At 46.8% G+C, this 27,624-nt stretch overlaps 1 protein-coding gene across 1 annotated transcript in view; it reads right to left on the bottom strand.

Annotated features, from left to right (window-relative positions):
• The window catches only part of LOC144142125 (uncharacterized), a 35,166-nt gene extending 16,211 nt beyond the window's left edge, over window positions 1-18,955 (bottom strand). The window contains exons 1-2 of the mRNA XM_077673529.1: window positions 18,724-18,955; window positions 13,259-13,295 (exon numbers count right to left, since the gene is read on the bottom strand). Coding sequence (XP_077529655.1) covers window positions 13,259-13,295; window positions 18,724-18,949 — 263 coding nt within the window. The 5' untranslated portion in view covers window positions 18,950-18,955. The remainder of the gene's footprint in view (window positions 1-13,258; window positions 13,296-18,723) is intronic.
• Between the last annotated feature and the right edge of the window lie 8,669 nt (window positions 18,956-27,624).

Below are 27,624 nucleotides of genomic sequence, written 5' to 3'. Positions count from 1 at the left end.
ATTCTAATGCGTGGTTTGTTCTGAGTTTCTGCGCCCCAAGTTTGCTTCTAGCACTTGCAGAGTTACTTTGGTGTATGTGGTTTTCGGCCTTGGGCAAAGATACGCGGTATATTGTCACAGGACAGCTTAACAATGTTCCACGGCTCGGTAGCCCGGCGTCGAAGACGACGATGAAAAGGAGGGCGTGCAGATTGAGCGGACTGTGCCATCACTGCATGTCAATAATGCAAATACATCGCTTCACCCCATCTCATCGTTCGTCTCATCTCTGTGCTGCCGCGACGTAACAATATTTATGCCGCTTTCGAGCACACTGCCACAGCGGCGTTCGGGTAGGCAATATCGATTCCGAAAACGCCGCTCTGACCAGTGACCCAAAAAACATTTATGTTTGTTTTGAACTATAAGAGGGATTATAGCTTCAGCAAGACAATTCTGAACAGTTGTTTTTATTTGTGTTGCTCGAATGCAGAACCGCGACCATAACTCAAGAGCATGTGAAGATAACGAATCGGTCTATTTTTTTCCGTGTATGTGTTTTAATAATTAAAGTGCCATATCCTGCTAATGTAAAATGCTGCTATTTTCGTTTGTCTTCTTGCAGTAAAAACCCAGCCGTGTGCAGCACACGCCACGATGGATGCGAACTTCGAGTCATCTGTGTAAAAGGTGACGTACGGGTACTTGTGTTTCAACTGCAAAAAATGCTGCAATATGAGTTCTCTAGGCTCGTTTCGCTTTTAAATTTGCCTAAAAGAACACTGAACTTGAGTTGTCAAACTTCTTTTTGTGTTTGCATAGCATAGACGGGCTCAAGTAATCTTTCACCACTTATCAAGTGGCTAAACCACTATTTAATTCACAGAGCCTGAAAAAGAAAAAAAAAACAATCAGTAGTTTGCAGCAGCCGCAGCAACTACAGCAGTGACACGACTGACTTACATTCGTCCTGCGATACGATTGAACGATGTGCAGGACTTTGAAGATCATGTATAGGCACTTGCGTAAGTGCCAATGCTATTTTTTAATCTTATCGCCTTTGGCAACGTGCATAGGTTCAAAATGTAATTCTCGTGGTTTACGGTTGGAGAGTTGTTCAAGCCAGTTGTGGAATACGTTCAGGGCTTCTGACGTTATCCGTGATCGCGCACAACGATACGTTAGGGGTGGCCTTGACCCGCTATTCCCATGTTCATGGTTGCACAAATAGGCCTGATAAAAATTATTGCCCCGCTTCTGGCAAGAAACACTATGTTTCATGAAGTGCCAATTGAGCGAGCCGAGGCATACGCAGTGGCTGAACGACCTCTGTGCCATTGGAGATGCTCAACTAGGAGGCGTTTCTTTAGCGCCCTTTGTGTACGCCTGTCTGCGCTATGTAGCGCACGCCAGGCCAAAAAAGGAGCGTAGACACAAGAACGATAATTCAAGAAAAGGAAACACGTCCGGAATTCGAACCTCCGCACTAAGACGCCACTTGCGTAGTTCTTGACACCACTTAGCCACGCCAAAACGCAGAGCCGCTGAAAATAAATGTGCATAGTACGTTGAGGCCCACCCCGTTACCTTTTACATTGCTGCTTGGGGCGTTTCTGCATTCCGAACTGCCAATTTCAGCATTTCTTGAATAAAGCTTGTGCAGTAACCTTCCCCTTCCCCCTGTCAAATATCTGACGACCAAGGACTGCGTTCCTTCTGGTCGGAAAGCGACCGTAAATGTGTGGTCGTACTGGAGGCCAATGCGCTTGCTCATCCTGCAAAAAAAGTGCTTCTCGTACCTTCGTTTAACCCTTCACAATAAAAGCTTCGGTGCTTTTGATTCCTTATTGCCTATAATTACTTCGCTGACTCGTTCCCTGCTTTGAACTGGCTTTAGACATTGCGCAAGAGTACCAACCGCACACGGACATAGTGAAAACACGGCATATTGTTTTAAAAAAAAGATCAGTTGAACTTACGATGCCCAGTTGTTAGGATGGGAGGTGCCGAGTCTTTTAAACTAACATACCGACATAATTAGCCCTATTGATTGTTTTAGGTGTTTATAATAATTTAAAAGGTGAATTAAGCTCTAATTTATGTATTTACCATGATTTGCGTTGATCTGGTGTGCTACCGTCACGCTCTATTTGCATCGGTTTACTTACTGTTTATTTGAATTGTAAAACTTTGTACCGCCTTTTGTGTGCTGGATAAATGTACGTATTAGTGTAATAGAATAATGTTTCTTGTCAAGTGTTGGATATTGTATAATTCTGTGTGGCTATTAGCGCTTTTTTATTTTTATTTGAGAAACGTTATCATGCTTAAAACGCGGCCTGTGCTGCTGCCAGTGTTAACGGGTTCCACAGGTCAAATCAGACAAGATTTACGTCTCCGTTAGCCTTTGTACCATGATAGTATTGTACACCTTACAGCCAAATAAACTTCAATTCAATTTATGACCACAACCGACCAGATACTCAACATTATAAGTACAGGTTCCAAAACATAAGAAGACGTATGCAAGAAGGCGACACACTACGTCTAGGGAAGGCCTTCGTCTTAGCAAGGACAACACACGCACCACCGTATCTGCATCTCAGAAAGGCAGACACGGTATACCTAGCCACTGTAATCACACAAGCGACCAAACAAACACTGGGGATACCGAAAAACTCGTCAACAGCGCGGCTGCTGCACGTGGCAGTCCACAACACGCTGGATGAGCTAGCAGAAGCCTATTTTTCGAACCAACGAGTTGGCCTCAGCCACGGATAGTAAATAGTAAACTGTGCATTCTTGGGTACCGCGGACCATGAGGAAGCAAGCGGAAGTGGCTGCCATAGCAATGGCGCTAACGCAACTAGGTACAGACACAATTCTCAGGGACTCAAAGAAGGCGGACGGACACAGAACAGAATGAATCTCAGAAAGGGTCGCGAAAATCTCATAAACGGGAAATCCCCGGAAACGTGAATCGAGCTAATTAGTGTCCCCGCGTTTACCTCGATCGAGGGCAACGAATTTATCGATAAGCTCGAACTTAAACCTCCGGTCCACAGAGCAAACGCACAAAGGATTGCGCCCAATAACGATATATGCAGAAATCATCAAGCGTTACAGAAAGAACAGAAGGAGCCTTCCGCACCATCATCGCAAACTATCCAGAGAAGATCAACCAATTCATCGACAGATACAGGCAGGCTCGTTCCCACACCCGCTACTCTTCAACGGCGTGTTCCTAATTAGATACGCAAAAAATGACCATATGCTCAAAACCAGGCACACTAAAACACGTAATCGGAGAATGCACTATTCCCCCAAATCTCTGCTGACCCCGTCATCATAGAGGATGAGCCATGGGAGATCTTGCTGACCCGCCCGCCCTGGAAGACCAACTCCGGCAGATCCACAGGGGCTAAAATGCTCCACAAGCACATGGGAAACTGTGAATAAGGGACCACTCCGACTTAGCGGTCATAGCCCCAGCGCAAGTCGTTTGAAAACAATACAGATTACTCTCTCCCCTCTCTCTTCCTCGATAGCACTCCACAATAATGTCAAAATGGAAGCTAATAAATCGTTATTAAAAATATAGATTTATGCGTTATTGAGTCAACCTGAACGGCCTTCACATATCTGACATGGAAAGACTCGTATGAACAGGCGCCTACACAAGGCAGTTGGTAAACATAGGTGAAGTGATTGTAGACCTGTATTAAGATGAATGCCCGTGCCCCTGTCTTCGCGATTTCGGCGCACGTTAAAATCCCCAGGTGGTAAAAATTAACCTGGAAAACTCCACTACGGCGCGCCTCGTCGCCTGTGTAAAGTCGGCGCTTTAAAAATAACAATAAATAAATAAATAAATAAATAAATAAATAAATAAATAAATAAATAAATAAATAAATAAATAAATAAATAAATAAATAAATAAATAAAAAAAACAAATAAATAAAAAATAAAAAAATAAAAAACAAACAAACAAGTAAATAAATAAATAAATAAATAAATCAGATAAGTGGCCGTGCTCAATGCCCTACGAATGAATGTCCAAAGTGGATGTGAAATGAAGACAGACATGGAGGCTGCGCATCCTGAGATGTCGCCAAACCTACTCCTCCGTTGTTTCCGAAGTGCTCACTGGGGGCAGCCGCTGTTTCGATTATTCCCTCCCTCCCTCCGTGTCCCTCTCCTTCCCCACCAGGGAATTCATGACCCCTCTTACAATAACGATATTCATCCTCCTTCTCAACAGTCTTTGTGGGAGCCTCATATGTTCCGAATGAAGAATTATTAGGCAAAGCGTGCGATTTAGTTTTTCGCTCACTTAGCTTTTTTTTTTTCAATGGCAAATACTTCAAGAAAACTTAATGCACATACCCCCACAACCTTTTTTTGTCGATGGTTGTTTATGTTGACGCAAGCGCAGCCAATCTTTTTTCCCGTGGTCCTAACTTACCACTCGCTTGTAAATTGTCCGAATGCTACTTTCAGGTAGTTCTATGTAAACTGGAAAGGGCAGCTCCTTCACTGAAGTGCGCGAGAGCGAAATCTCTCGACAGCCTGATCAAACGCCTCTCAGAAGGGCTTTACGTTGAGGAGTGTTGTCTTCGTTCACTAAAATAATTTGGGATCTTGCCTGCTGCTGTGAAGATTGAAGCGCACTAGTTTTCAGTGGACAAGCGCGCGTACACTTTCATGAAACGCTGCCACGCTATTGCTTATGTTGTCTCAGCTCGTCGTGCTCGAAGACCTGAAAAACACTACAATCAGTTTTGTTGTCCTCTTGGATTTTTGTGTATTATGTTTTTCCCAAATTATGTTTTTGCACCATACCCGTTTAGCGCCACGGGTATATTTTTTTTCAGGGCTATTGAGGAGTAAAAACTCGAACCATGGCATTATAAATTGCGTTGTCGGTGCTTTCGTTGCGGCTCCTAGGACCATATTTCTAAATATAGTGTTGACTTGTGCTAGGCTCCGCCTGGTGCTTCGAGAGACTCCTGGTGTCATCTTAGGCTTTGATATTTTGATGCCGCGTCTCTCTATGATCGTCCAAAACCTATTCAAGTGAGCGGCTTCTCTTGCTGAGTTCATTAGCGTCTGCATGTAAAGTACATTGGTAATGTCTTTGTGATTATTGTGGCAGGTCTGTGTTGCCTCTGCGACATCGAAGGTGGATTTGAATTGATGTGGATAGTAGAAGGTGCATATTGAATTGTTGTTTTAGTTCTGCAGCGTAGCTCTGGCGATTCGGGAGTTGCGTTTTCTAGCTTGATTAGCTCTTCCAAACGATTTTATAGATAAAGCTATTTTTTTCTTCAAAGTGGTAGTATGAAGTTCATAAACGCGTCATGTTAGCTATTTGTTTACTTCAGCCGTCATTTAGTCTTCGTAGCAGGGCAATTTTTTATTTGGAGAGGGTCCACACTCGAAATGTGTACAGCACGAGGATCGCAGTGCCGGTGGACTCTCTTGATACGTCTGCACGAGTGTATGCTCGGGCAGTGCGTAAGTCAGGTTTCTTGAAGGCAGACTTTTCAGGACACAGTTGAAAGCTAATGATACAGCTTGTCGCTTCTGTCGACGGCAAACCATTCTCTGGTACCAGCGTGCAGCCTTACGTCCTCGGGTCGAGCAAGAAACGCATCGACTTTGACGACAAACAATAGTCATTCGGTCCTCGCCTGACACAGAAAACGTACAGTCTTCAGATCAGTGATGGATGTCGTTGCGGAAGAAAAAGAAGACATTTATGTTGTCTGAATTGTGTACTATGGATGCAGTTGACAGTTGGCCTTTATTGCAGAGAGAAATAAGGTCGTTGTAAATCAAGTCATCTCTCAATGAGGAACGTCTCTCAAAGTCGAACTGGAATGAATAACGACGTATTCCTTACGGCTTTCAGTCTCGACGGGCAGAAAACTATGTAGGTGCTGCAAGAAATTATGACCTGGGGGACTTGTCAACATGTCTAGGGGGTTCTTTGGCGAGCAGGTCTTCTGTGGTACTCCACTGTGATAGCCGGTGAGAAGATACTCATAATAATATCAGTTAACATTGAGGCGTGCGATGTTCTAGGTACTATCAGCGCTGTGGGACCTCCGATGGGGCTTATCACTATATAAACGTTTTTTATATCGTCAATGCTCGACAAGGAAAACACGCTCCAGGCTTCTAAGTTTGCAAGAATGATACTGCTGAATCCTTTCGGTGTCAGCACGTTTTTGCTTGAAGTTATCCTTGGTGGCTTGGTAGCGATCCTCCAACATGCGCAAATTCGCTACAAACGCGTTTTATCTTAAGCAGCTTTCAAAATAGTACAGCTTATCGACTTGTGTCAAGGTTTGCTTGCGGTCGATGGTGGCTTTAAATTGTTGGTAAGATAGGCAAGTCATCGCGAAATGTTCTGATCTGAAGTGGTGGAAGATTATGCACATTGTGCCTCGTATCCTATCCTGGAAGTGATATATCGGTATTTCCGAAAGCTGCATGTACGGCAACTGCATTTTTCGCTCAGTCGTAGTTTTGATAACCTAAATAGTATCCATAGTGTCCCTCCTGTATCTAGGCAGTGCTGCATTTTTGCCTATCGATATTCTAGTGGAAGGTGGGTCTCCAGTCAGGTGTTACGGGTGATGATTGTAATGAAATGGGCCGGATCACTCGAAACGGAGGGAACGCTCTTAGTGCGGATGAGGAGATGACATTGTATTTACAGACTGGACAGCACAGAGGGTTGAATTAATGGCAAAGGGAATTCACAAAGCGTTAGGGGAAACTCAGATGATAAAACAGCCCACGCGGTCCGCTCCAGCGCCCGCAACTACAAAGTCCGCGCACTGTCCCCGCGTAAACGTCCCGGGGCAGGAAACGCTCACATCGGTTGTATGGGACGCGGGTGCCGACGTCGCCCTTGTAGCGGTGTCCGCGTCGTTGAGGTTGGATGCCCAGGTTCCGTAGCCAGAAGACTTTCCGCCGGGTCCGCTGACGGCCTTGCTCCCGCCTCGAGCCCGGTCACGCGCTGTTCGGAAGGCCGGAGCCCGGTCGATGGTGGCCCGTGCTGGCGACGATGTCCCGGGCCTTGGCGGCGACGCCCGGAACCGTAGCAGAGACTCGCGACGGCCTTGCCTCACTGTGGCGCATAGACCAGACGTCTCGCCCTGAGGTCGCACAGAGCCGTGCCCCGTTCAGTCCGCCTCGTTCCCTGGCTGGGGTCTCGCTCTCTGCCTGGGGTCTCGCTCTCTGCGCCCGTGCCTCCTTCACCTCTTCTTCTCCCAACTACTCAGCAGGCGCTTGGCCTTGCACTTCGTCTTTCTCGCGTAGAATACGGCGTCAGTCCCCTTCGCGGGTATGTTCCATCACATTACCCCCCGCTTAAGAAAGTTGTTCGGGGAACAACTATTCTACAGTCCAAAGCAAAGTCCCAAAAAGTCCAACAGGTACACAAAAACATTGTCCTCACAAAAATTGTGTCCTACGGAAGCATGCAAGTTGCTAAGGCACGTCAAATAGAACGGTAAGCTCATACAGTAAAAGAGTTCTTGGCAGGATTAACACAAATCATTCTCGTACAATGGAAAGCGACAGTGCAAAACTGTGGACATGCTTAGCCGATTGTAGGAATTGTCAAAAATAGGTTATTCCCGCTCTTTTGTTTTGGTAAGAGTCGGAGAGACAGGTTGCAAAGGATTGTCGTCAGAGCAAAAGTGCGACGAAAGCTTTTGCTTCAATATGCTGAACGCCGCCTCCTGAGACTGGTCCCAAGCAACCCTGTTTCTCTCTGTTGTGTCCATCAGGTCAGTGAGGGGTTTGGCGATTGCAGCGTAATTCGGGATGTACTTCCGGTAGCGCCAAGTCAAGTTGAGAAAATACTGGAGGCCCCGTTTCGTTGTAGGTCTTTCAAAGTTCACGATCTTCCTTAAGGTCTGTGGACGAGGTAGGTTCGAGCCCTTTATACCGTGGTTTAGGGAAGACCCATTCGTTTCTATGAAGTCACACTTTCCTTGCTTGGACACATTCACCCTGTCCGTACATGTTTTCTTGCAACCGTCGCATGACCTGACGAAGCGTTTGACGTCTCCGCGCAGACCCGGCCAGTAAAACTCGTTCAAGATGCGGTAGACGGTTTTTCGTAAGCCCTGATGAATTGCGCCGAAGCCTTCGTGTGCAAATCGAAGGATAGGTTCCCTTTTGGACTTGGGCACAACGACCTGTGTGCATCTTCTACCCGTTGAAAGGTGGAAGTGACGATGTAAGACGTCGCTGGTCTTGACGAAACGGTAGCTCCCGCCTTTCCCTGATGAGACCGTTTGTCCAACCTTGCGGAAGCAGCTTCTGAGCGAAGGATCGCTTTGCTGCTCCCGGGCGAGCTGTTCTCTTTCTGTGTCCGTGGTCGGAATCACAAGCGCTTTCCAGGCCTTGATGTTTGATGAGGTCACCTGTGCGACGGCCGACACCAAAACGTTCTTGCTCGGATAGACAAGCTCCTTGGTGATACCCTTCACTAGATTGAGTGAACGCCCGCCTGGACCTTTCCAGTGAGGATCCGGGTTGCCCACCGCTCTGACACCTGGAAGGTTCCCGAGGACGAGATCGTAGATCGGCCGCTCCATACACGATACGGTGAGTTCACCTACGAAGTACGGAGTGTCGACATGGATCCTCGCCTGGGCTAATTGCTTCATGGAGCCGTCTATAAGTGATACACGGGTCGTTCTTCCGGTTAAGCAACCATCTTCAACCAAATCTCTCCGAACGATGGCGGTATTGCTTCCAGTATCCCGAAGCACTGTAGCAGGCTTCCCTTGAACACGGCCTTCCACGACAGGCATGCCATTCACGCAAAACGCGCCCTTTCCAGTGCCTTGACCGCGGTCGTGGCCGAAAGGATAACCTTTTGCTCCGGAAGCACTCCGCTGGCTACACACCGGATGATTTGGAGAGGCCATGGTCAGTGCGCAAGCAGCAAACTGCTCTTCACCGTCTGACCCAGGTTGGCAGTCCTCTGTTTTGTGTCCGACACGTACACAGGCGCTGCACTTCGGTGGATCCCTTGCGGTGCTGCGGCAGTCCGAAGCGCGGTGGCCCGGCCGGTTGCACAAGAAGCACTTGGGAGCTTGCTTCTTCTGCGCGTCTTGCGCATCCTTCTGCGGTTGATCTGCGTCATCTGGGCCTTTCCCAAGATTTGGGAGGTTTTGCGCCTCCAGAAACCGGTCGGTGTAATCTGCCAAGTTATCCAGAGTTTTGCACTGGCGCTCTTTTAAAAAGACTACGAGCTTCGGATGGCAACAGCGGAGGAACTGCTCGGCAATGACGTGATCGCGGAGACCCTCAAATGTTTTTGGTATCCCGGTCATTTCAATCCAATGATCGAAATAACCGGATATCCTTGCTGCTAGCTGCCTCCCTGTTTCGCCATCCTCAGCTCGTGCTTTGCGAAACTTGTCCTGATAGCCTTGGGCAGTAAACTTAAACCGTTGCAGCAGAGCGTTCTTGACTTTCGCATAGTCCAACGACTCTGTTGCAGTCATCCGGCCGATAACTGAAAGTGCCTCCCCTGACAAACACATACTAATGGCAACAGCCCATTTGTCTTGGGGCCAACCCTGACCCGTTGCTACGCGTTCGAACCTTTGCAAATAGGCGTGCAAATCGTCTCGCCTCTCGTCGAACAAGGGTAGCAACTTCTGTGGGTTGATAACAAGCGTGTTGGGGCCAGCGCTACTCTCTCCAGTAACTGCTGGAGTGTTTTGCGCCCCTTCCTGGATGCGCAGCCTAAGTTGGAGGAGTGCCAACTCTCTTTCGTCAGCTTCCTTTTTCCTTTCCGCTGCTTCTCTAAGGGCTTCTCTCTCAGCTGCCCTCTGAGCCCTCTCCTCCGCACGCTTGCTTTCAATCCACTCCCGAAGTTCGGGTCCCGTCAAGCCTAACTGTGACCCTATTGCCATTAACTTTTCCAAATCCATCTTCAAACTGTCAGATCACTCGTCCGCACACAGCGTTCAACCGATTTCCGCAGATGTTAATGATAGGATCCTGGCAGGCTCGCCACTTTTTGTAATGAAATGGGCCGGATCACTCGAAACGGAGGGAACGCTCTTAGTGCGGATGAGGAGATGACATTGTATTTACAGACTGGACAGCACAGAGGGTTGAATTAATGGCAAAGGGAATTCACAAAACGTTAGGGGAAACTCAGATGATAAAACAGCCCACGCGGTCCGCTCCAGCGCCCGCAACTACAAAGTCCGCGCACCGTCCCCGCGTAAACGTCCCGGGGCAGGAAACGCTCACATCGGTTGTATGGGACGCGGGTGCCGACGTCGCCCTTGTAGCGGTGTCCGCGTCGTTGAGGTTGGATGCCCAGGTTCCGTAGCCAGAAGACTTTCCGCCGGGTCCGCTGACGGCCTTGCTCCCGCCTCGAGCCCGGTCACGCGCTGTTCGGAAGGCCGGAGCCCGGTCGATGGTGGCCCGTGCTGGCGACGATGTCCCGGGCCTTGGCGGCGACGCCCGGAACCGTAGCAGAGACTCGCGACGGCCTTGCCTCACTGTGGCGCATAGACCAGACGTCTCGCCCTGAGGTCGCACAGAGCCGTGCCCCGTTCAGTCCGCCTCGTTCCCTGGCTGGGGTCTCGCTCTCTGCCTGGGGTCTCGCTCTCTGCGCCCGTGCCTCCTTCACCTCTTCTTCTCCCAACTACTCAGCAGGCGCTTGGCCTTGCACTTCGTCTTTCTCGCGTAGAATACGGCGTCAGTCCCCTTCGCGGGTATGTTCCATCACAATGATATCGGTTTGGAAAAGCGTAAGTCGATATAATATTGACTGAAGACTCGCTAAATGGCCGAATTCCTTGTCGACTAGCCTCATTTGGGTACGGCAGTTGTTTTATTTCAACTTCGTCATTTCGGCAAGCGTTGTTCCGGTTTAGCGTCTCCGCCTACGCAAGGTTGTAGCGGTGCGATTTAAATTGGTGTTCTTAGCAAAACGAGCAGAAACAAAGCGAGAAAGAGACCAAGGTCGGGCGTTTCTTATATCGCCCCACCGACATTTTGTTTTTTACATTTTACTAACCAGAAGTCGTAGCTTAACGTAGGTGAACAGCGCCGTTTGAGTCTTTCTATTGCGTGTTTGCAGCAGGACTCACTTGCTAGAGAATTAGCAATGGTTGATGAAGCGTCTCCTGCAAGCGTCTGGGGATTTAATAAGAAGTGTCTGCCTCTGCCAAAGTTGGATGAGCGCGGGTAGTAGATTAAAAGTGCTCCGAAAATTTGCAATATTTGCTGGTACCTTCTATAAATTTGATGATCTTCATAGTTGGAACCTTGTGGCCGTGTAGCCGTGCGAATGCGTGTTGGTTGGACTTGAAGGATTTTCCTGAGAGACAAGTGCTGCAGCAACGTTCGCCGGGATTACGCCTCGATGTCTACTTCCAGACTAGAAATGTTGCATGGAAGGCTTTTTCGCATTCATATATGCAACAGTAGTAAATTCGTCGTTCGGTTTTTGAGGAATGAGAGGTTGCATCTCGTAATGGCATTTAGCTCCGCATTTATGTGAGGACTCTGCGCTTACAGTATCGAATGTCTGAGTGCGGAGAATACCGAGAGCTTCTTCGATAAGTTTTCAGTTATGCATCTGCTGTAATTTCCACCTTGGCTTGTGTCGAAAGCGATGACGTGGCGGCCACGGGGTGAAGAGGCTAGCATGTTGGAGGTAGCTGAACTAGCGTGGGTCATGTTGGACCGCGCGACATCCAAGGCCAGGTTTGTGTCACAGGTGTTTCAACCCTAGATGAGAAGACCGAGAAAAGACTAGACACCTCTCATGGTTACTTTCAAAACAACGTTTCTCTTTCATTGACGCTCGCACACCTAGTGCCACCTTCACGCGATCGTTTTCATCAATGCGGTGATTTCTGCAGTATGTAGCAGAGAAGTCTAGCAGACGTGCAATGTAGGTTGATGTATCAATATTACTTCATATAAATTATTCGCTGGGGTAACCTTAATGCACTAGACTGGCTGTCGTAGGTCACCGGGTGGATAGTCGAAATTTACAAGATGAAGCTCTATTTTTCTAATTTCAGACAAACGGGAAATAGCCGTGATTTATGTGTCCGCTACATCAAGTTTTATTTTTCAGGTTTTAATTTCACCGCAGCCAAAGTTTGCCGAACCGCTAGGTCGTTGTTTAAAGTTTTTCAAACTCTATGGTTTGTTTTTGTACAATGTGATGTTTTAGTTATAGAAAAGGATGCCCACAAGGTTGGACACCGAAGGCGCGACCTCCTTCCCACCGACGCGAGATACATTGGCAAGAATTTATAAACAGGAACATGGATTCTAATCGGGTGAGGCGTACGCTTACAGAATGTATTTACGAAGGACCTATCGCCTTTACGACACCAACTGCGCGATGCTGATGTCCTCGTAAACTTCCATTTCACTTACGTCGGCATGAATTCGTGGCATAAAATATTCTTTCTTGTCATTTACAACATACGCCAGGAACTCAGGAATGGGGGAGGGTCAGGGGGCTAGAGCCCCAGAGTTACCAAAAAAGGGGCTCACCCCACTGTTTGAGGCACGATGATACATGCTATGTGCCCGAAAAAATTAATACTAGGTGGAGAGGCCCTACGTTGGAGGCACAGTACGACAGAATCAATTTAGCAGAACACACGTCCCGCCTGCCAAAGTTACCGTTTGCATTTTCCCCCATTCGCTTGTTTCATTTCTTCCTTATAACTTGCTGCTTAAAATAACCATTATAATGGACTAGCTCTTCCTGTAAAAGGTAGTTAACTATTTTCTTCGAATAATTTATTTCACTATGTTGACTGTATCACGCCTGAAGGCGCTTGCAAGTGCATTACGAGTACCACGCCGAAGGTACGATTGCACCTGCATAATAAAAGAAATAACTTCAGTCCTTCCAATATGCAGGATATTGAGAAGCATAAAAACCTTTCAGCGAAAATATGTCGTGTTGGATAAAACATTAAGGGAAAACGGGGGCTGACCTCTGTGAAAAAAACATTTCCCGGGCCGAAAAAAAAAACACACTTATGTTTCTGAAACCACGTCATCATCATCATCATCACCATCGTCATCATCATCATAATCGGTGATAGTTTTACTCCAGTTTTCGAAACACTTCCGAGACCTGTGACCTAAGATGTAAGCCCACACCCTTGGTCAGGAGAACACACAATCGGGTAGCCTCAAAGTCAACCCGTCCAGTACGCACCGAGATGCAATATGAACGCCAACTCACCATGCTCCTTCAGTTACGACCAAGCTCGTTGAAGTTGCTGGAAAGAGCGTGCGAAAAACGTATGAATAAATTCTGCTCGCATGCTTACAGGGACCCCGCAACAATTGTAACTTTTTTTCGAAATCTAAACGCCTTCAGAACGTAGTCGACAAACAGTTCCAGTACTTGGAAGTGGGGGTCACAAAGTCCTTGAGTCAAAAATTACTGCTCAGTGCGCATTGAATAACTTGCAAACATGCTCAAAAGATTTTTCCCACTTTCCCGAGTGTTGGTGTTCTTTTGGCGTGCGAATTACGTCATTACAGCAATATAGCGCCTTTTGGCTGTTTTTTCTCTACTGCAGCAATAAACGCAATCTATGGCTACTTTAGAAAAAAAAAACTACAAAGCAAAGGAGAAACAGTAGGCGGACAATTCTGCCGCGGCTAGCATATCACGCACGCAGTGCGCCTTCATGATGCTGATAACTATACTATGATGGTGATAAGCGCCCGTCCGGTGTAGTTCCGCTCTTTGTCCTTAGTTTTTTTCTGCGCTTTTAGTCTCTATATCTCCCTACCAACTTGACAACTCGTCGTTGCGGCTAAGATGATAGCGATAGCTTTGACAATGCTTCCAGATGCGGAGGAAAGCATGAATGCGTCTATTGGAAGTTTTCGGTTCTTAGCTTATCTGGCAAGCAGATATTGGGTCCAGCCTCGACAGTAATTTTTCACGGCATTTCTGATTAATTGATTGTGGGGTTTAACGCGCCGACGCAACGCAGGCGATGAGGCGCGCCGTAGTGGAGGGCTCCGGATTAATTTTGACCACCTGGGGATCTTTATCGTGCGCCGAAATCTCGTACACATGGGCGTTTTTGCTTTTCACACGTCATTTCTCTACACATCTTGAAGTGCAGAGGTGCGCTGCCTGACACGAAACGTAGAACAGGGTGAATAACCCAAAAACAGACAAGGTGAGGCGGAAACTATCAACTGTTTATTATCTTGTGAAGGGGGGCGGTTATATATGACGGAAATGAAAAACATACCGAAAAAAAAACAATAAAACGCTACACGTTACATGATATCTATTGCTCACTTAGGAAACCTATTTCGCGTGTATGTTTTTCATTTCAATGAGACAACCGCTTCGGCCGGAATGTCCACGAATGCCGTCAAAGATGCTTGATGGCCAGTCATGTTGCATTGTTAAACCTGGTTTTATATTTGCTTTGATTTAAGGCTGAGCACGCTTCCCTACCACAGAACTGCTCGACAAGCAGTAAGACATTTATTTGTATTTGAATATCTGAATAACGTTTCTATTGAATTGGTCGTACGTTTTATCTGCTCATACCAATCAAATATCCCTTCTCTATCACATTTCTTTGTTTGCTGCTATAAACAGGATCGACGAAGACAAAACACAAACTTGTCGACGAGCTACCGTCGATGATTGTTGTTAGTTAATTTTTAGGAAAAGAGGAGAGAGAGAGAGAGAGAGAGAGAGAGAGAGAGAGAGAGAGAGAGAGAGAGAGAGAGAGAGAGAGGGGAAATATTTATTTATTGGAGAGTGTAGCTCCAACCCAAACCGTAGGTGGCTACTCCAGGCATTGGTGTATACAAAAAGTACAATACTTGCCCTAAGGAACCACAAGGTTAGATTAAGTACACTGGGACAGCAGCACCCGCCGCGGTGGCTCAGTGGCTAAGGCGTTGCGCTGCTGAGCACGAGGTCGCGGGTTCGATTCCCGGCAGCGGCGGCCGCTTTTCTGATGGAGGCGAAAAGCAAAAACGCCCGTGTGTACGAGATTTCGGCGCACGTTAAAGATCCCCAGGTGGTCAAAATTTATCCGGAGTCCTCCACTACGGCGCGCCTCATCGCCTGCGTTGCGTCGGCGCGTTAAACCCCCACAATCAATCAATCAATCAATCAATCGGGACAGCAGCGGCTGAAAGATCGCATGCGCACTCAGTAACTACTTGCTCTGTACAGTACACAAGCACACACATATACATACACAGGATTCCTTAGAGCAGTGGAATATAGTCTAAAAAATAAAACAAGCTATATACATCTATATACAAACAATACAAAATATCCACGATGCGACACATATACTTTCATCAATATACATACACCCTTGTGTGTTTCCACACCCATTCAGAGGAATGTACACGCATTTAATAGTGTTCGCACATCTTCGTCACTTGAAAAAACTTCCTGAAGGCAACGAAGGCTTTCGTTTGGTTGCGTACATTGTCCCACGGACCCAACAGTTTCGGCAATGATAGGGGTGTCCGAGATAGCAGGCTAAGCTTGTCATTTTTTTCCGCTCGGTCGCATATAGAGGGCACTCAAATAGAACATGATGCACATCTTCAGTTTGGTGTCCACAAGCACAGCAGGTGTCATCAGCAAATCGAATACGGTAAATAATTTCTTGGTGTAGGCCACGTCAAAACGAAGGCGATGTAATAACGTGTCGACCAAACGACCGAGATGAGACGCACACGGGTATGCAAGGTGCGGGTCCACTTGGTATAACAGCGATGAACGATATTTATCGGTAAACCTGGTTTCTAAAGTAATGTGTGTCCTTAGTTTGTTGAAATAATTTTTCACATCACCTCTGGTAAAAGGCACGGCGTTACACGTGGACTTTGAATGAGTGGTTGGTGCTAGTTGGTCAGCTCGTGAATTTCCACTAATTCCAATGTGCCCGGGAATCCCCTGAAAGGTTATTCTCTGAGTTCTTTCCTATTTCAGTTGCCATCACATCACAGATGTGTCTTGCCAAGAGATTGTGATGACTGTAAGCCGCAATTGGATTTAGGGCTTGAAGAGCCGCATTTGAATCTGTGAGAATTGCCCAGAAAATTAGCCATTTTCCTCTTTTTCTGGTAGTAGTCAAATGTATCGCTACCAGAAAAAGAGGAAAATGGCTAATTTTCTGGGTGAGAGTGAACATCGACCCCGTATTGGTCGCAGCCTCCACATCTAAATATTAAGCAGCAGCGGTGATCTGATTAAAGCCAGCTTTAGTGGCGTCGTCCGGGCTAGAAAATTTCAAAAAGGGGGCGAGCCCCTAACCACGGTACTACTCCAAAAATTATTTAATATATAATGCGTTTTGTGATTTTAGATGGCAATGAATATCTGTTCTAAGAGTTTTAACAGTGTTAAGAGGTGCATCTAGTATAATAAACCAAATGATGGCCTCATACAGATAAAAGGACAAGGACTGTTTGTTAACCCTGTGTCAACTGTATGTGGTGAATTATTCAAGAAATTTTGCCGTAGAAGTTTTTTCAATTCAAGAAGTTCTTTCCGTAGTAATTTGAGTAGCATTTTGTTTTAGGTGCATGGTACACTGTACTGAAAGCCAGAAAGGCTCTGTGGAAAAGTGCAAGTCCGTACGCTCGTGGCAGACCCTGTGTTAAATCGAAGTCCAAAGAGTTATCATGCAAGCTACCATTGATTTGGTTGTCTGTCTCCTGACTTCACTTTTTATTATGTGGAAGCAACGCAGTCTTTTCATTAAATTAGCCATGAAGACGAAATACAACTTCGTTTTACTCAACTGTTTTGGCTTTATATAGCACCCCAGCGATTGACAAGGAGAAAAATGCGCTTTATTCATTGTGTAATTTAATAAATTAAGGAAAATCTGAACTGCTGAAGAGCTTGTTTTGTGATATCAGGAATGATGTACTAAAGGTAGATGCTTCAAAGAAAATTAATATGCTGATTGGGGCCTCCACCGGCTCCAAAACACACCTGTCGGTTACCTTGATAATGATGGCGTAGGAATACCGGTCATGGAACACTCCTCAGGCTCGGGTTGCCAGCTGATCGGACATGTATGTACAATGTCTGTCAAAATTTAATAGGCCACGGCAACCGCGGCCAGAACAGGCGCGCGGCCCAGCAGGGGCACTGCGGTAGCCGCTGTGGGCTGGTTGCGCGGTTAAAGAAAACAAAGGGAGCTTTCGCTCTCGTTTTCCTATCAGGACTAGCACAAAATGTGCTTGCAAACTCCCTGTGCTATCGCGCTGGATTTCCTGCACACCAGCCAAGCTACTAAAGCTAGGGCGAAAGTTCTCCTCGCTCTATTACCCCTCGCGGCCCAGCGCCGCTGCTGGGCCGCGCGCCTGACCCGGCTACGGTCGCCGTGGCCTACAACATTTTGAGAAAGACTGCACATGTAGCATTTTTTGTGGTTAATGGTAAACGTTTCGTCAAACATTGGGTATGACTCAACAAAAAGCCTACGTAAGTTGCATTGTCGCTTTTGCCTTTCGGTCAGTGTCTAGACGAGCGCATTGTGGCTGACGGCTGTGGAAAACACCACCCTACAATTTTGTACTATACGCCGCATGCAAAGGTCGCATGTTTGTGTATTCTTTCGAAAGTTACATTGCTTACCCAATTATTCGTACTGCTTTGAAATGAATATGCACAATATTTCAAGCGCAATTAGCCCGTTCTGCAAGTATACATCACCTGTTTATTTCACGTTTGATTCCACCGGTTTCAGCAAATCACAGACAAGGGGCGAAATGTGTCACAACTGCAACTCTGGAAATTAGATGATGAGTCGCATGCCTAGTCTGTTGTTATGATTATATACCCTTTTTGGGTGAAGTTTGTGCAAAGGCGGCATCGGCGTTATTCTAGCGGGGCAATATTTTCAATTCTTCAATGTTGTTTTTCTCTTGATGGTGCGCCCTGATCTCTGAAAAAATTGTAGTCCAGTAAATCAACCATAATTCATCTTCTCTTCCTAGCATACCACTCTGCAACAAAAAGGGATGATGCCAAATCCACCTGTTCGTGATTGACGCGAATGCCACCAGATTGTGTTTTAGCTGACATTGATGTCTATAGTCCGGCCATCAAAAGGTTTGAAATATAAAAAGACGACCACGTCGTTGTAAAGAAGATCTCTAGCTTAAAGTGCAGGGGCAATCTTGCAGTGGTGTGTTATTTCTCGCATTCCTTCCTGTGATCATACTTACTTTTGCACTCCATTTGTAATAGTGCACCTATATGATATGTGTGAAAATTCATCTCTTTATTCAACGAAGTAGTTGATGTCTAGTGTTAGGCCCACATCACATAAATATTTCAGTACTTATCGAGGCCATGTGTTTATACGTTTTGAAGCCTCACACAAAATTTTGGCAAGGGCCCAATGGTGTTGTTTATAACAGGAGGTTTCGGTCCTCCCGCTGTGATGACCAGTCGTGTTGGAACCTAAATGTACAGGGTGAGGACAAGGCCCTCGAAGACGAATACAGAGGCATCAAAATATAGGACAGTTGCAAGTTGGGCGAGTTGGTAGGTGTTCATACTCAATCACATACTGTCCCGTCTTTCGCGCTTCGATTAAGTATGAGCATCAAAATATTTTGCAAGTGCCGCAGTAACATATCCCAACCATGAAAAAACAACTGCTGTTCGATTTCTCAACTTACAGTGCCTGTTGAAATGGGCAACTAGCTTCTTCGCCTGCTCTGCGCCAAGTATTTGGACCAGGACCTCAGGGTCTGCCATCGTCATGGCGTCTTCTGGCGACCTAACACCGAGCTGGGCGAAGGCCTGTACCAGCGATCTTCGGCAGCTCTCCGGGATGTCGGGAAGAGACGTGTGTATCTCGGAGACAAGCCTATATGGCGCCTCTGGTTCCAAGGAAGCCGCCATTTTAGGTTCCTGAAATAACAGTTCTACATCAATGTGCAGAAAATTTCTTATGAGACGAAAGTTAATTAGCGGCGTTAGCTCCAAACAATTCCACCACCAGCTGATTGAGAACATTTGCGATATCAAAATGGCACTGTCCGTCTTTATATCGTAAAGGAATCGAATCCTACGCCTTAAATTTTTCTATCAAAGAGCTACTGGACAGCATGCTATTGACACCTCCAACGTCTTTCACTTTTCAACTGGTTACGATACAAGACGCCGACACGCACTAACAGTCACACCATTTAATCCACGCAACAACTGCATCAAAAACTCATACTTCGCAAGAACCATCGTCGATTGGAACAACATTTATAACAATGCGGTAACCAAAAAACCACTGTCTGCTTTCGAGTCGCTCCTGATAACATGATGCATCTTCTGCTTTCGGTATATTTTGTGTATGTTTGTGTTGAATGCAGACAAAGCGGCTCATCATGCCCATGAAAGTGCCCATTTGGCCGACATCCTGTTATCGGGCCATGATGCGGCAAGGTCACTGCGCTCCATCGTGCGCGAAATCACGCTGACTGTTTGGAATACCCAGGAGTTTTCCAACTCCCGCCTGTACTTGCTCGACCCTGACCTGCAGCTCCACTTACCCACTAACATGCTACGTTCGGATTCCACCCTGCTGAGCCGACTGTGGATTGGAGTTGCTTTCACCAAAGCTTACTCATTCACTATCACCATGACTGACAGCCCTGCATGTGACGTGTGCGCTACGGACGAGACAACAGAACACCTCTTGTGTCACTGTGTCCGGTTTGCAACGCAGCGACTGCACCTGTCAACCGCTCTCCGGAAACTCGACAACCAGCCATTAACTCTGTGTCACAGACGTAGCCCATCACAGTCCGAAAAGGCCACAAAAGCTTCGTTTCTTAAAAAACACAGGCCTGTCTCAACGATTGTACAGACACTTTGTACCATTGTTCATTTGTCATTTGGTTAGTTTACCGTTTCAGTTTAGGGTTTATTATCGCTTATTGTTCTGTTTTTGTAGTTATATTTAATTTTTCTTTTCTTGTTCCTCAAGCCCTATTCCTTGCCTTTTCAATACCCTTTCTTTCTCTTTAAATCCCGCCTTCACCACTTCCCATGCGTAGGGTAGCCAACCGGACTGTAACCTGGTTAACCTACCTGCCTTTCATCCACTGTATTATCCTTCCTTGCTTGTGTCCGGGTTTTGCCGCGAAAGTGACTCATGTAAATTATGTTTCTCCAGCCTTGCTAAGATATTGAACAAAGATCGCAGTAGTTATAAATAAATAAATAAATAAATAAATAAATAAATAAATAAATAAATAAATAAATAAATAAATAAATAAATAAATAAATAAATAAATAAATAAATAAATAAATAAGCAAATAACTAAATAAATAAATATATAAATAAATAAACAAATGTATTATGTTGCAAGACTGAACTGCTGGTGCTATGCATAACAAACACCATTTCTCTTATGGGAGCTGATTTTTCTGGTAAGGGTGAATCACAAATATTATTCTTGCGGAGAATTGCGGAGCACCATAAGGATACGGATCGGGTGTATATAAATCATGCACGCGTTTCAACCTTTTTGAAACGAGCTTCTCTTTATGAGGAGAGGTGTTTTCAGTATAGCTAGAGTTAAGGTCATATTTCTACCTTCTCAGAGCTTCAGAATGCTGAAGTGTGGAAATAGCATGCTTTTGCCAATGAGCGCATCATGTGTTTTTTTTTCCGAGTTTATCTTTTGTGTCAGCGTAAATTGTTTAGGATACCTCTAAAATGACACAGAACAGGCTTGAAAACATTGCCTACGCAATTTATAACTTAAAGCTTAGCGTGTGTAGAATACCGAATTTTTCCTGTATGTATTCCTTCAGAAGACGGCATTGCAATATTTACGCTTTCCTTTAACATCCGAAAATAAGCTTACTGACGTCTGCTATTAACAATAAATATGAACATTCAGAGAGCAGCATTTGTGATATGGCCAAACTCTTTACGAAGCATTAAATGTGCCCCGAAAATTGTGCAAAGGAAGTCTGCGGCACACAATGAACAGCGCTACTGTACGCCTTTTAGGTTCGTTGAGTGTTCCATTTAGAGCGCAGCTCAGTGCCTGCTCCTGTGGTTTCGGGTCGCCGTTGGCCTTGTTGTAATCCAGTGAACGAAAAGGACACCGATGATAGGGCAGACAGATTGAGCCTAAAAGCCAAAGAGGGGATTTGGGTGAAAGAGTCAGGGCGGCCGGGGCCTCACGAGAGACGTCTGTAAGCGGCGGCACGCTGCGAGATAACACCAGGGGGCGCCGTCTTGCCATCGCTGATGACGCGATCACTTCCTGAGACGCAGCAGCTATGTGCCGTTGCCGTCAAGACTGCAGTACGAACTTCACTCAAATTTCACATCAGGGAATATGTTATGCGTTAGCAATATTTTGTGGCCACACCCTCCTCCCTATTGGCTACACTGACACGCCTTGTGTGGGAAGAACTCACCTAATTAATTGGCAAGGCGAGAAATCTTGGTAGTTTGGGATCTTTTGAAGCAAAGCTTTCAACCTCTACCAGCCAACGGTTCTTTCGCGGCGTGCGGGACAATAAAGTCCCAACGCGGCGGAGGCGGGAGGCGGGGGAAGGTTTCACTCACGGAACACACTGTAGATGGCGCGGCGAATTAGCTCAGCGTTCCCCGAACGGAGGTGCCTGCTCGCGGCGGGTGCGTCAGCGGTACAGCTTTGTCGTCTGCTTTAGCGACGGTTGTTTAGGGCCTTTTTTGCCCAGCTTTGCCTTCATTGCGGACTTCCTTCGCACGGCTTGATTAACTTCTTCGACAGCACTTCCTGGGTAACCCAGACCGGACGGAATTAAGTGGTCGTACGGCAGAGATACGTGAAGGATTGGGTTGGAGGGCGGGCAAACAAAATGTAGAGACCACGTACATTATTCTGGCCGCTAGAGAAACGCTACCTTTTGCGCACTGCTTGCCACAAATGGGACTCCGTTTTCTGAATTGAACACCAATTCGGTCGTGTTTTAAGAGGTACAAGGCGGAAAGAGCAACTGGTTCTAAAAATAGCGATTATAAATGTTCCCTCAGCGTTCTCGCAATTCTCAGATTTACTGAACTAGTCTAAATCGGTATAAATGGGAATCACTAAGCTCACATGCCGAATCGTTCCAGTGTCCGAGCTTGTGCCGAGAGGCCGTGTAGGCCCGAGCTAGCACATCAGGCTGGCTAGGTTCCGCTGTCTCACTCTTCGAAAGACGCTCCTCTCAGTTTTGTTTCTGCCGACTCACGGCCGGGCTGCGGCGGCGGCGTCCACTGCTCTAGCCCGGTCGTGGCCGAAGCTGCTTAAGGCCCCTTCCGTTTGGACCCCCCCCCCCCAAACTCCCTACCCCCCCGTGAATGCGAAGTAACATTTAGCAGAATCTCTGGTTTCACTCTTTGTAGAGCTACCTGTGTGAATACAAGGGACGCCGCATGGGCGATTTTGTGGGCGTCGTTTAAAGCTTTGCTTTCCGACCATCTTCACAGCGTGGATTGAAGCCAACTTTTTTTAACAGCGAAGCTTATATTTTTACGTGAACCGGAATTCCGGTGGTCCCGTGTACGCAGGAAACTCCTCCGGCACTACACTAGGCAACGAGCTGTTGCGGGAAGAACCGATCAAGCGCAACGGTAGGTAAGGGTGGCAGCCGTGCGAGCGGACTGGCGTAAACGCCGCTATGGCAAACGCTAGCCGCAGGTTAAAGCTTCCACGCTTAACCATCTGCACATTGTGCATGGGCACACTTTCTTAAACATCTGCGTAAAGTGTAGACCATAGCTTTCGAACGATTCCAAACAGTCGCATAATGCGTACACGCAGGATAGAGTACAGAATTCGTTGCGTTTAAATTCGGGGCAGCGCTGCGTTTTTCGTGGTCGGACCTGGTATAAATGTCAGTCAAGATATTCGCCCAAATTCTTATTCCGTCCTGACTAAACAAAGTTTTCTTTGTTCAGACACCAGCTGGGGCGTAGCCAGGGGGAAAGGGGGTTGTTTCGGTATCAAAAAATTCTTTGAAATTTATACATGCAGAAAAGTGACGTGTAATGTTTTAAACGAGATCGCTCTCTTTCAGTGGCATCGTCTATTTTTTCTCGCGTGGTATTTATTGTAGTCATTGCACAAATTTTAAACACATTAGGTCCGAAAAATTCCAGAAAACCCGAAAAATTACACAAACACTCGGGTCACGTTCAAGGTAATCTGACTAGTCTACTTTGCGCTGTGCGGAGGAACAGCCGACTGCGGTAATGAAGCACGAGGGCAACTTCCGTTCGTTCTCAAGTTGTGCCGGACAGTGGCGTTTTTCGGGAGGAAGGGGGGGGGGGGTGTTATGTGCAGCCAGTAAAGAGAATATGGAGATGGAGCTCTTAGATCCAAAGCCTTAGTCGTTTTATTGCTTTAATGAAGCCAATAAGGTTGACGCCTCGTTCCCTGTAATGTCTACATAAAAATACCACTGCAGACACAACTACCGGAAACCGTGGTTGTGAACAAACTGAAAGTGTCATTGTTTAAGTTTTACCACTTAAATATATCGATGCTGTGTATGAATAGCATGGACGAAAAAAAAAAGGCTGAAAGGATGAGGGATGCAGAACTGAAAAAATTTCGGGTGGTTTTCTGACACCGAAACGCCCCCTCATACCCCCGCCGCCGGGTACGTCCCTGGTACCCGAGAATAGTGGCTGCCGAAATTCTCTACAATCTAGTACGTCGCCTGCCTCATCAAGGTGAGTGGGCGAAGATGGAGAGATATAAAATAGACACTTCGTCGACAGCGAATACCTTGTCGAAAAAAATGGCTGCGGCTTAGCTCAGCCAGCCTTGGATATGCAAAGCAAAAGCTTGGCTTAGTCTGGTTGAGTCTTGGTTTCGCTTGGTTAACCTTTGATGGAAGCTGCATTGCCGACCACGCCTCAAAGCCGTTCGGTTCTGTGCGACGCTCACATTAGGAGGCCGGGCGAACGTGGTGTTCGCAGTGCCGAACGCGGCGTTCATTCGTGGCGAACGCACCGTTCCTCTTCGCCGGGCGCTTTTCTTTCCTCAATGGCCGGGCGCGAGACGAGTCGCGTTGCCCGAAACGACCCAAAGCCGCATGCATGGAGGCTGCGGGAGTGGTCGGCTGCCTCGTCCGCAGCGGCGGCGGCGACCGCTTTCGGCGAACCCGCCGAATCACGTGATGTGCTTCGAGGGGAGGTGTCGCCGGGGGTGCATCCCCGGTCGAAAGGTCACCTTGCGCATCCTCCGTAAAATCGCTGGACGGAAGTGGTAAACCTTTGCTTTAAAAGAGCTCGGAGCTTATCATCGCCTCATAATGGTCTTTCTCGTCGGCGTCGATGGCGCAAATAAAAGGTACCCTGGTTTCGTGTTAGGTAGCCGAGAGGCGTACCTTTTTTTGTGCCGATCCAACTTTTGTGATGCTCGATTTACAGCTGTAGCACCTGGAATCTTTGGCTCCACAGGCCAGCCTCGGTTGGGTGGTCACGTCACATTGGAGGCTCCGTGCCACGCATTGCTGCGGGTTCTAGAGGTGGTTCAGGCCCTACTGAACTATCGGATGGTACTGGAGTGAACATCCTACCTTCGAAGTGGTTCTGCTACTGTTGGACAGTTTCTTCCAGGTGAATCTCCCTCAGCGTAGCTCCTCAGCGGATATCAACGGGAGCGCACCTGTCGGGTCCGCGATAGCTGGGTATCACGGCGCCGAACGGCAATTGAGAAGTGATCCCCCAATTCTTCGGCACTTTTCTTGAGTGTGAAAAACCGCTCGCTTTCATAAATTTCCCCCCACTAAGAAAATCGCCCTGCCACTTCCACTTAAAGATGTCATAACAATTCGCTACTTTGTCCGTCAACCCGAGCGAAGCTAAGAATTGCCGGGCTTGGCCCCGCACTGCGTAAAGAAGAGTACATACCTGTTCGTCTCCAGGGTATCTGTAGAGAACTGTGACGACCCGATAGTAATCGACGCTTGCGATGCACGCCGGATTCTCTAACGTTTTTTCAAGGCACAGCGGTGGCTGCTGACCGGCTGCCGTGGTTACCGTTAGTGGCTCATTTTCCTTTGTCTTAAAACGGTGCATTCTGTGTTCTCTGCCAAATAGTTGACCACCGCCCCCTTAAGGCACTATGTGGGGCACCACATACAACCTCGACGCGTATGCGGGCCGAGATAATCACCCGAGGAGCTGCGGTCAAATAAGAAGCCTCTGATCATACGCGGGCCGATAGCGCACAATCTCGTGAGCGTCACGTCGTAAGTAGCTCCGCGGGTCGCAGTTCTTGGAGGTATCTGTACTTACGTCACACTCGCAACTGCCAACAGGGAAGTGCAGTGGATCTTCTAGAAGTGTGGTTTCCGCCCCCTCAAGTACAAAATCCTTCTTACGCCAATCCGGACACTGCATAGGTGTCGCTGTATCGACATATTAGAGCACTTTTTCTGCGATTTCACTCCGTAGTCCGCATAACGTAGCACTTGACCGTTTTTGCTGCATTCTTGGGACACTATTTTCATAATTTTCTTGACATTGATCAAGACGGTTTTCTGGTTGGCTCCTGAATGTTTCAAGCGGTTGTGGATTGCCCAATCACAGCCTTCTTCCGTGGAGATGATCCGATCTCGGCATTATCACGTCGTACACTTGTGAGACCACGAAGCCGACGTTTGCCAAGGCAGTGCGCATACGGCCATACGGGCGCTGTTTCCCGGCGACTTGGCCCCTATTCACAAGCCATGCTGCTTTTCTTGAAGTGACTACAAAAGGTCTACTACTTTGGCTGAGTCCGAGCTCTCTGCTATAATAATGGGTGAGTAAATGTACATTGTGTGTTTTTTGTAGGACGCATTTTTTAATAGCACGCAAACGTATAAAGAGATCGCGTAAGGGGACATAACAGTAGAATATATTTGCCCGCTTGCGTACTAGTATCGTGTCTAAAGGTTAATTAAAACAGAATCGGATTTCGGTGATTTACGACAAAAAGCCATAATTGGGCATTGAAACTGGCGGCGTAGAGCAGGGATAAAAATTATTTGGCCCTGATCAGGATATTTACTCTGCGTCCAAATTACGGCACACTAGGGTTTTAGATTTTATCTCCCATAGGAAAGCGCCTGCCTAAGACCGTACCTCGTCTTAGGCTGAGCAGAAGGATGCCTTAGAAATGATTAGAAATGGCCAAGTTTGAAATGTTAAATAGAAATGATTACTATTAAAAATTATCAGTTTTAAAGCAAGGAGACACGATACCTAAATTATTCCTTGTGCCCACATGTTGAAACGCTGAAGCGAATAACGTCGTTTGAGATAACAACTGGATCGATGAAATAATACGAATGCTTCGGTCACATAGTGTTGTTAGGCGATCTGGGTTAAGAGGTTTACAAAAAATAATGTTCTGCACCGATGTTGAGTACTCCAGCCATCCGTCGGTGTAAATTTGCAAGGACCCGAAATATTTGGGCACGGGATGAATCGATGCCAGGACGCAGCTTGTTGCTGTCTAACATTTGCTCGACGATTCTTCTGAGTAGCAGAGATGAGAATTGTGTTTTAAATGATCCAAATAAAACGAAACTTCAATGGTGTGTTGCGAATGTCGAAATTTGCTTCTGCGGAAGTCTTCAGAAATCATTTTTCATTCAAATAGAAAACATAACCCATGCCACGGTTCAGCAGTTTATCTTCGCCCGACCACAAACTACTTTATACGTTGAAACTAAGGTTACGAGAAAAAGAAGAAGTTCATAAATCTGAGACGTCAGTTTTATCACTGAGATGTCAGTGATAACCTTTACAAAACTGGGCCTGCCGCCTGCACCCTTCAAGAGAACCCAATTCTTTCTCCGGACGGTTTTATGGGCGTTACTCACGCACTTATATTTATCCCTGTGGATATAAGAGACCTGTCTTCTATCTTTGCCGATGTACGGGAATGCTACAAACGTTTCTACTTCTCTGTGGGCACAAGTACTCTAACTTATCTGACTGTTAATTTGGTGCTTGCACTACCCAGCACTCGAGTAGCATATCTCTCAGTCAAGGACATGCCGACACTTGTCTGTGGTCGCCTCAGGGCGTAAAATATCTTGCTTATCAATCTCAAGTAATGGTCACGTCCGCCGACCAACTTTATAGAGATAAAGCCGGTGTGCTTTGTCATCGCATTGCGAGATCGGCCACGTGAGCCCCCCCTTCCCTCCTTTCGGTACGTAATGGCACCGTAGCTTGGCGCTACCCAATAGGGTCATTTATACGGTGTTAAGTGGCCGCGATGCAACATTCACCCGTAGAAGGGTGATTCTCTGGACGACTTCATCTTCACAGCGCGAAAACGAATGGACCAAAGAAAAAAGAAAACTCGGGAGAAGCGCTGAACTTCAACCAACCTTTCATTGAAGGAACACAAAAATATAAAGCTATCATGCGTACAAAAATATTATAAAATATTATAGCAACTATAACCCGATCAAAGCCCCGATGAGCGGACTGTCTCACATTTCACACTGATCTCGATGCGCAACATCTGCGTCCCGGACACGGTGGAAAAATAGGTGAGGTGTTGATAGTACTGCCCACGGCA

Source organism: Haemaphysalis longicornis, unplaced genomic scaffold (genome assembly GCF_048455015.1).
Source record: "Haemaphysalis longicornis isolate Haplotype H1 unplaced genomic scaffold, Haemaphysalis longicornis Haplotype H1 scaffold_6, whole genome shotgun sequence".
NCBI classification, from domain to species: Eukaryota; Metazoa; Arthropoda; class Arachnida; order Ixodida; family Ixodidae; genus Haemaphysalis; species Haemaphysalis longicornis.
This window is presented reverse-complemented; position numbering and strand designations above follow the sequence as displayed.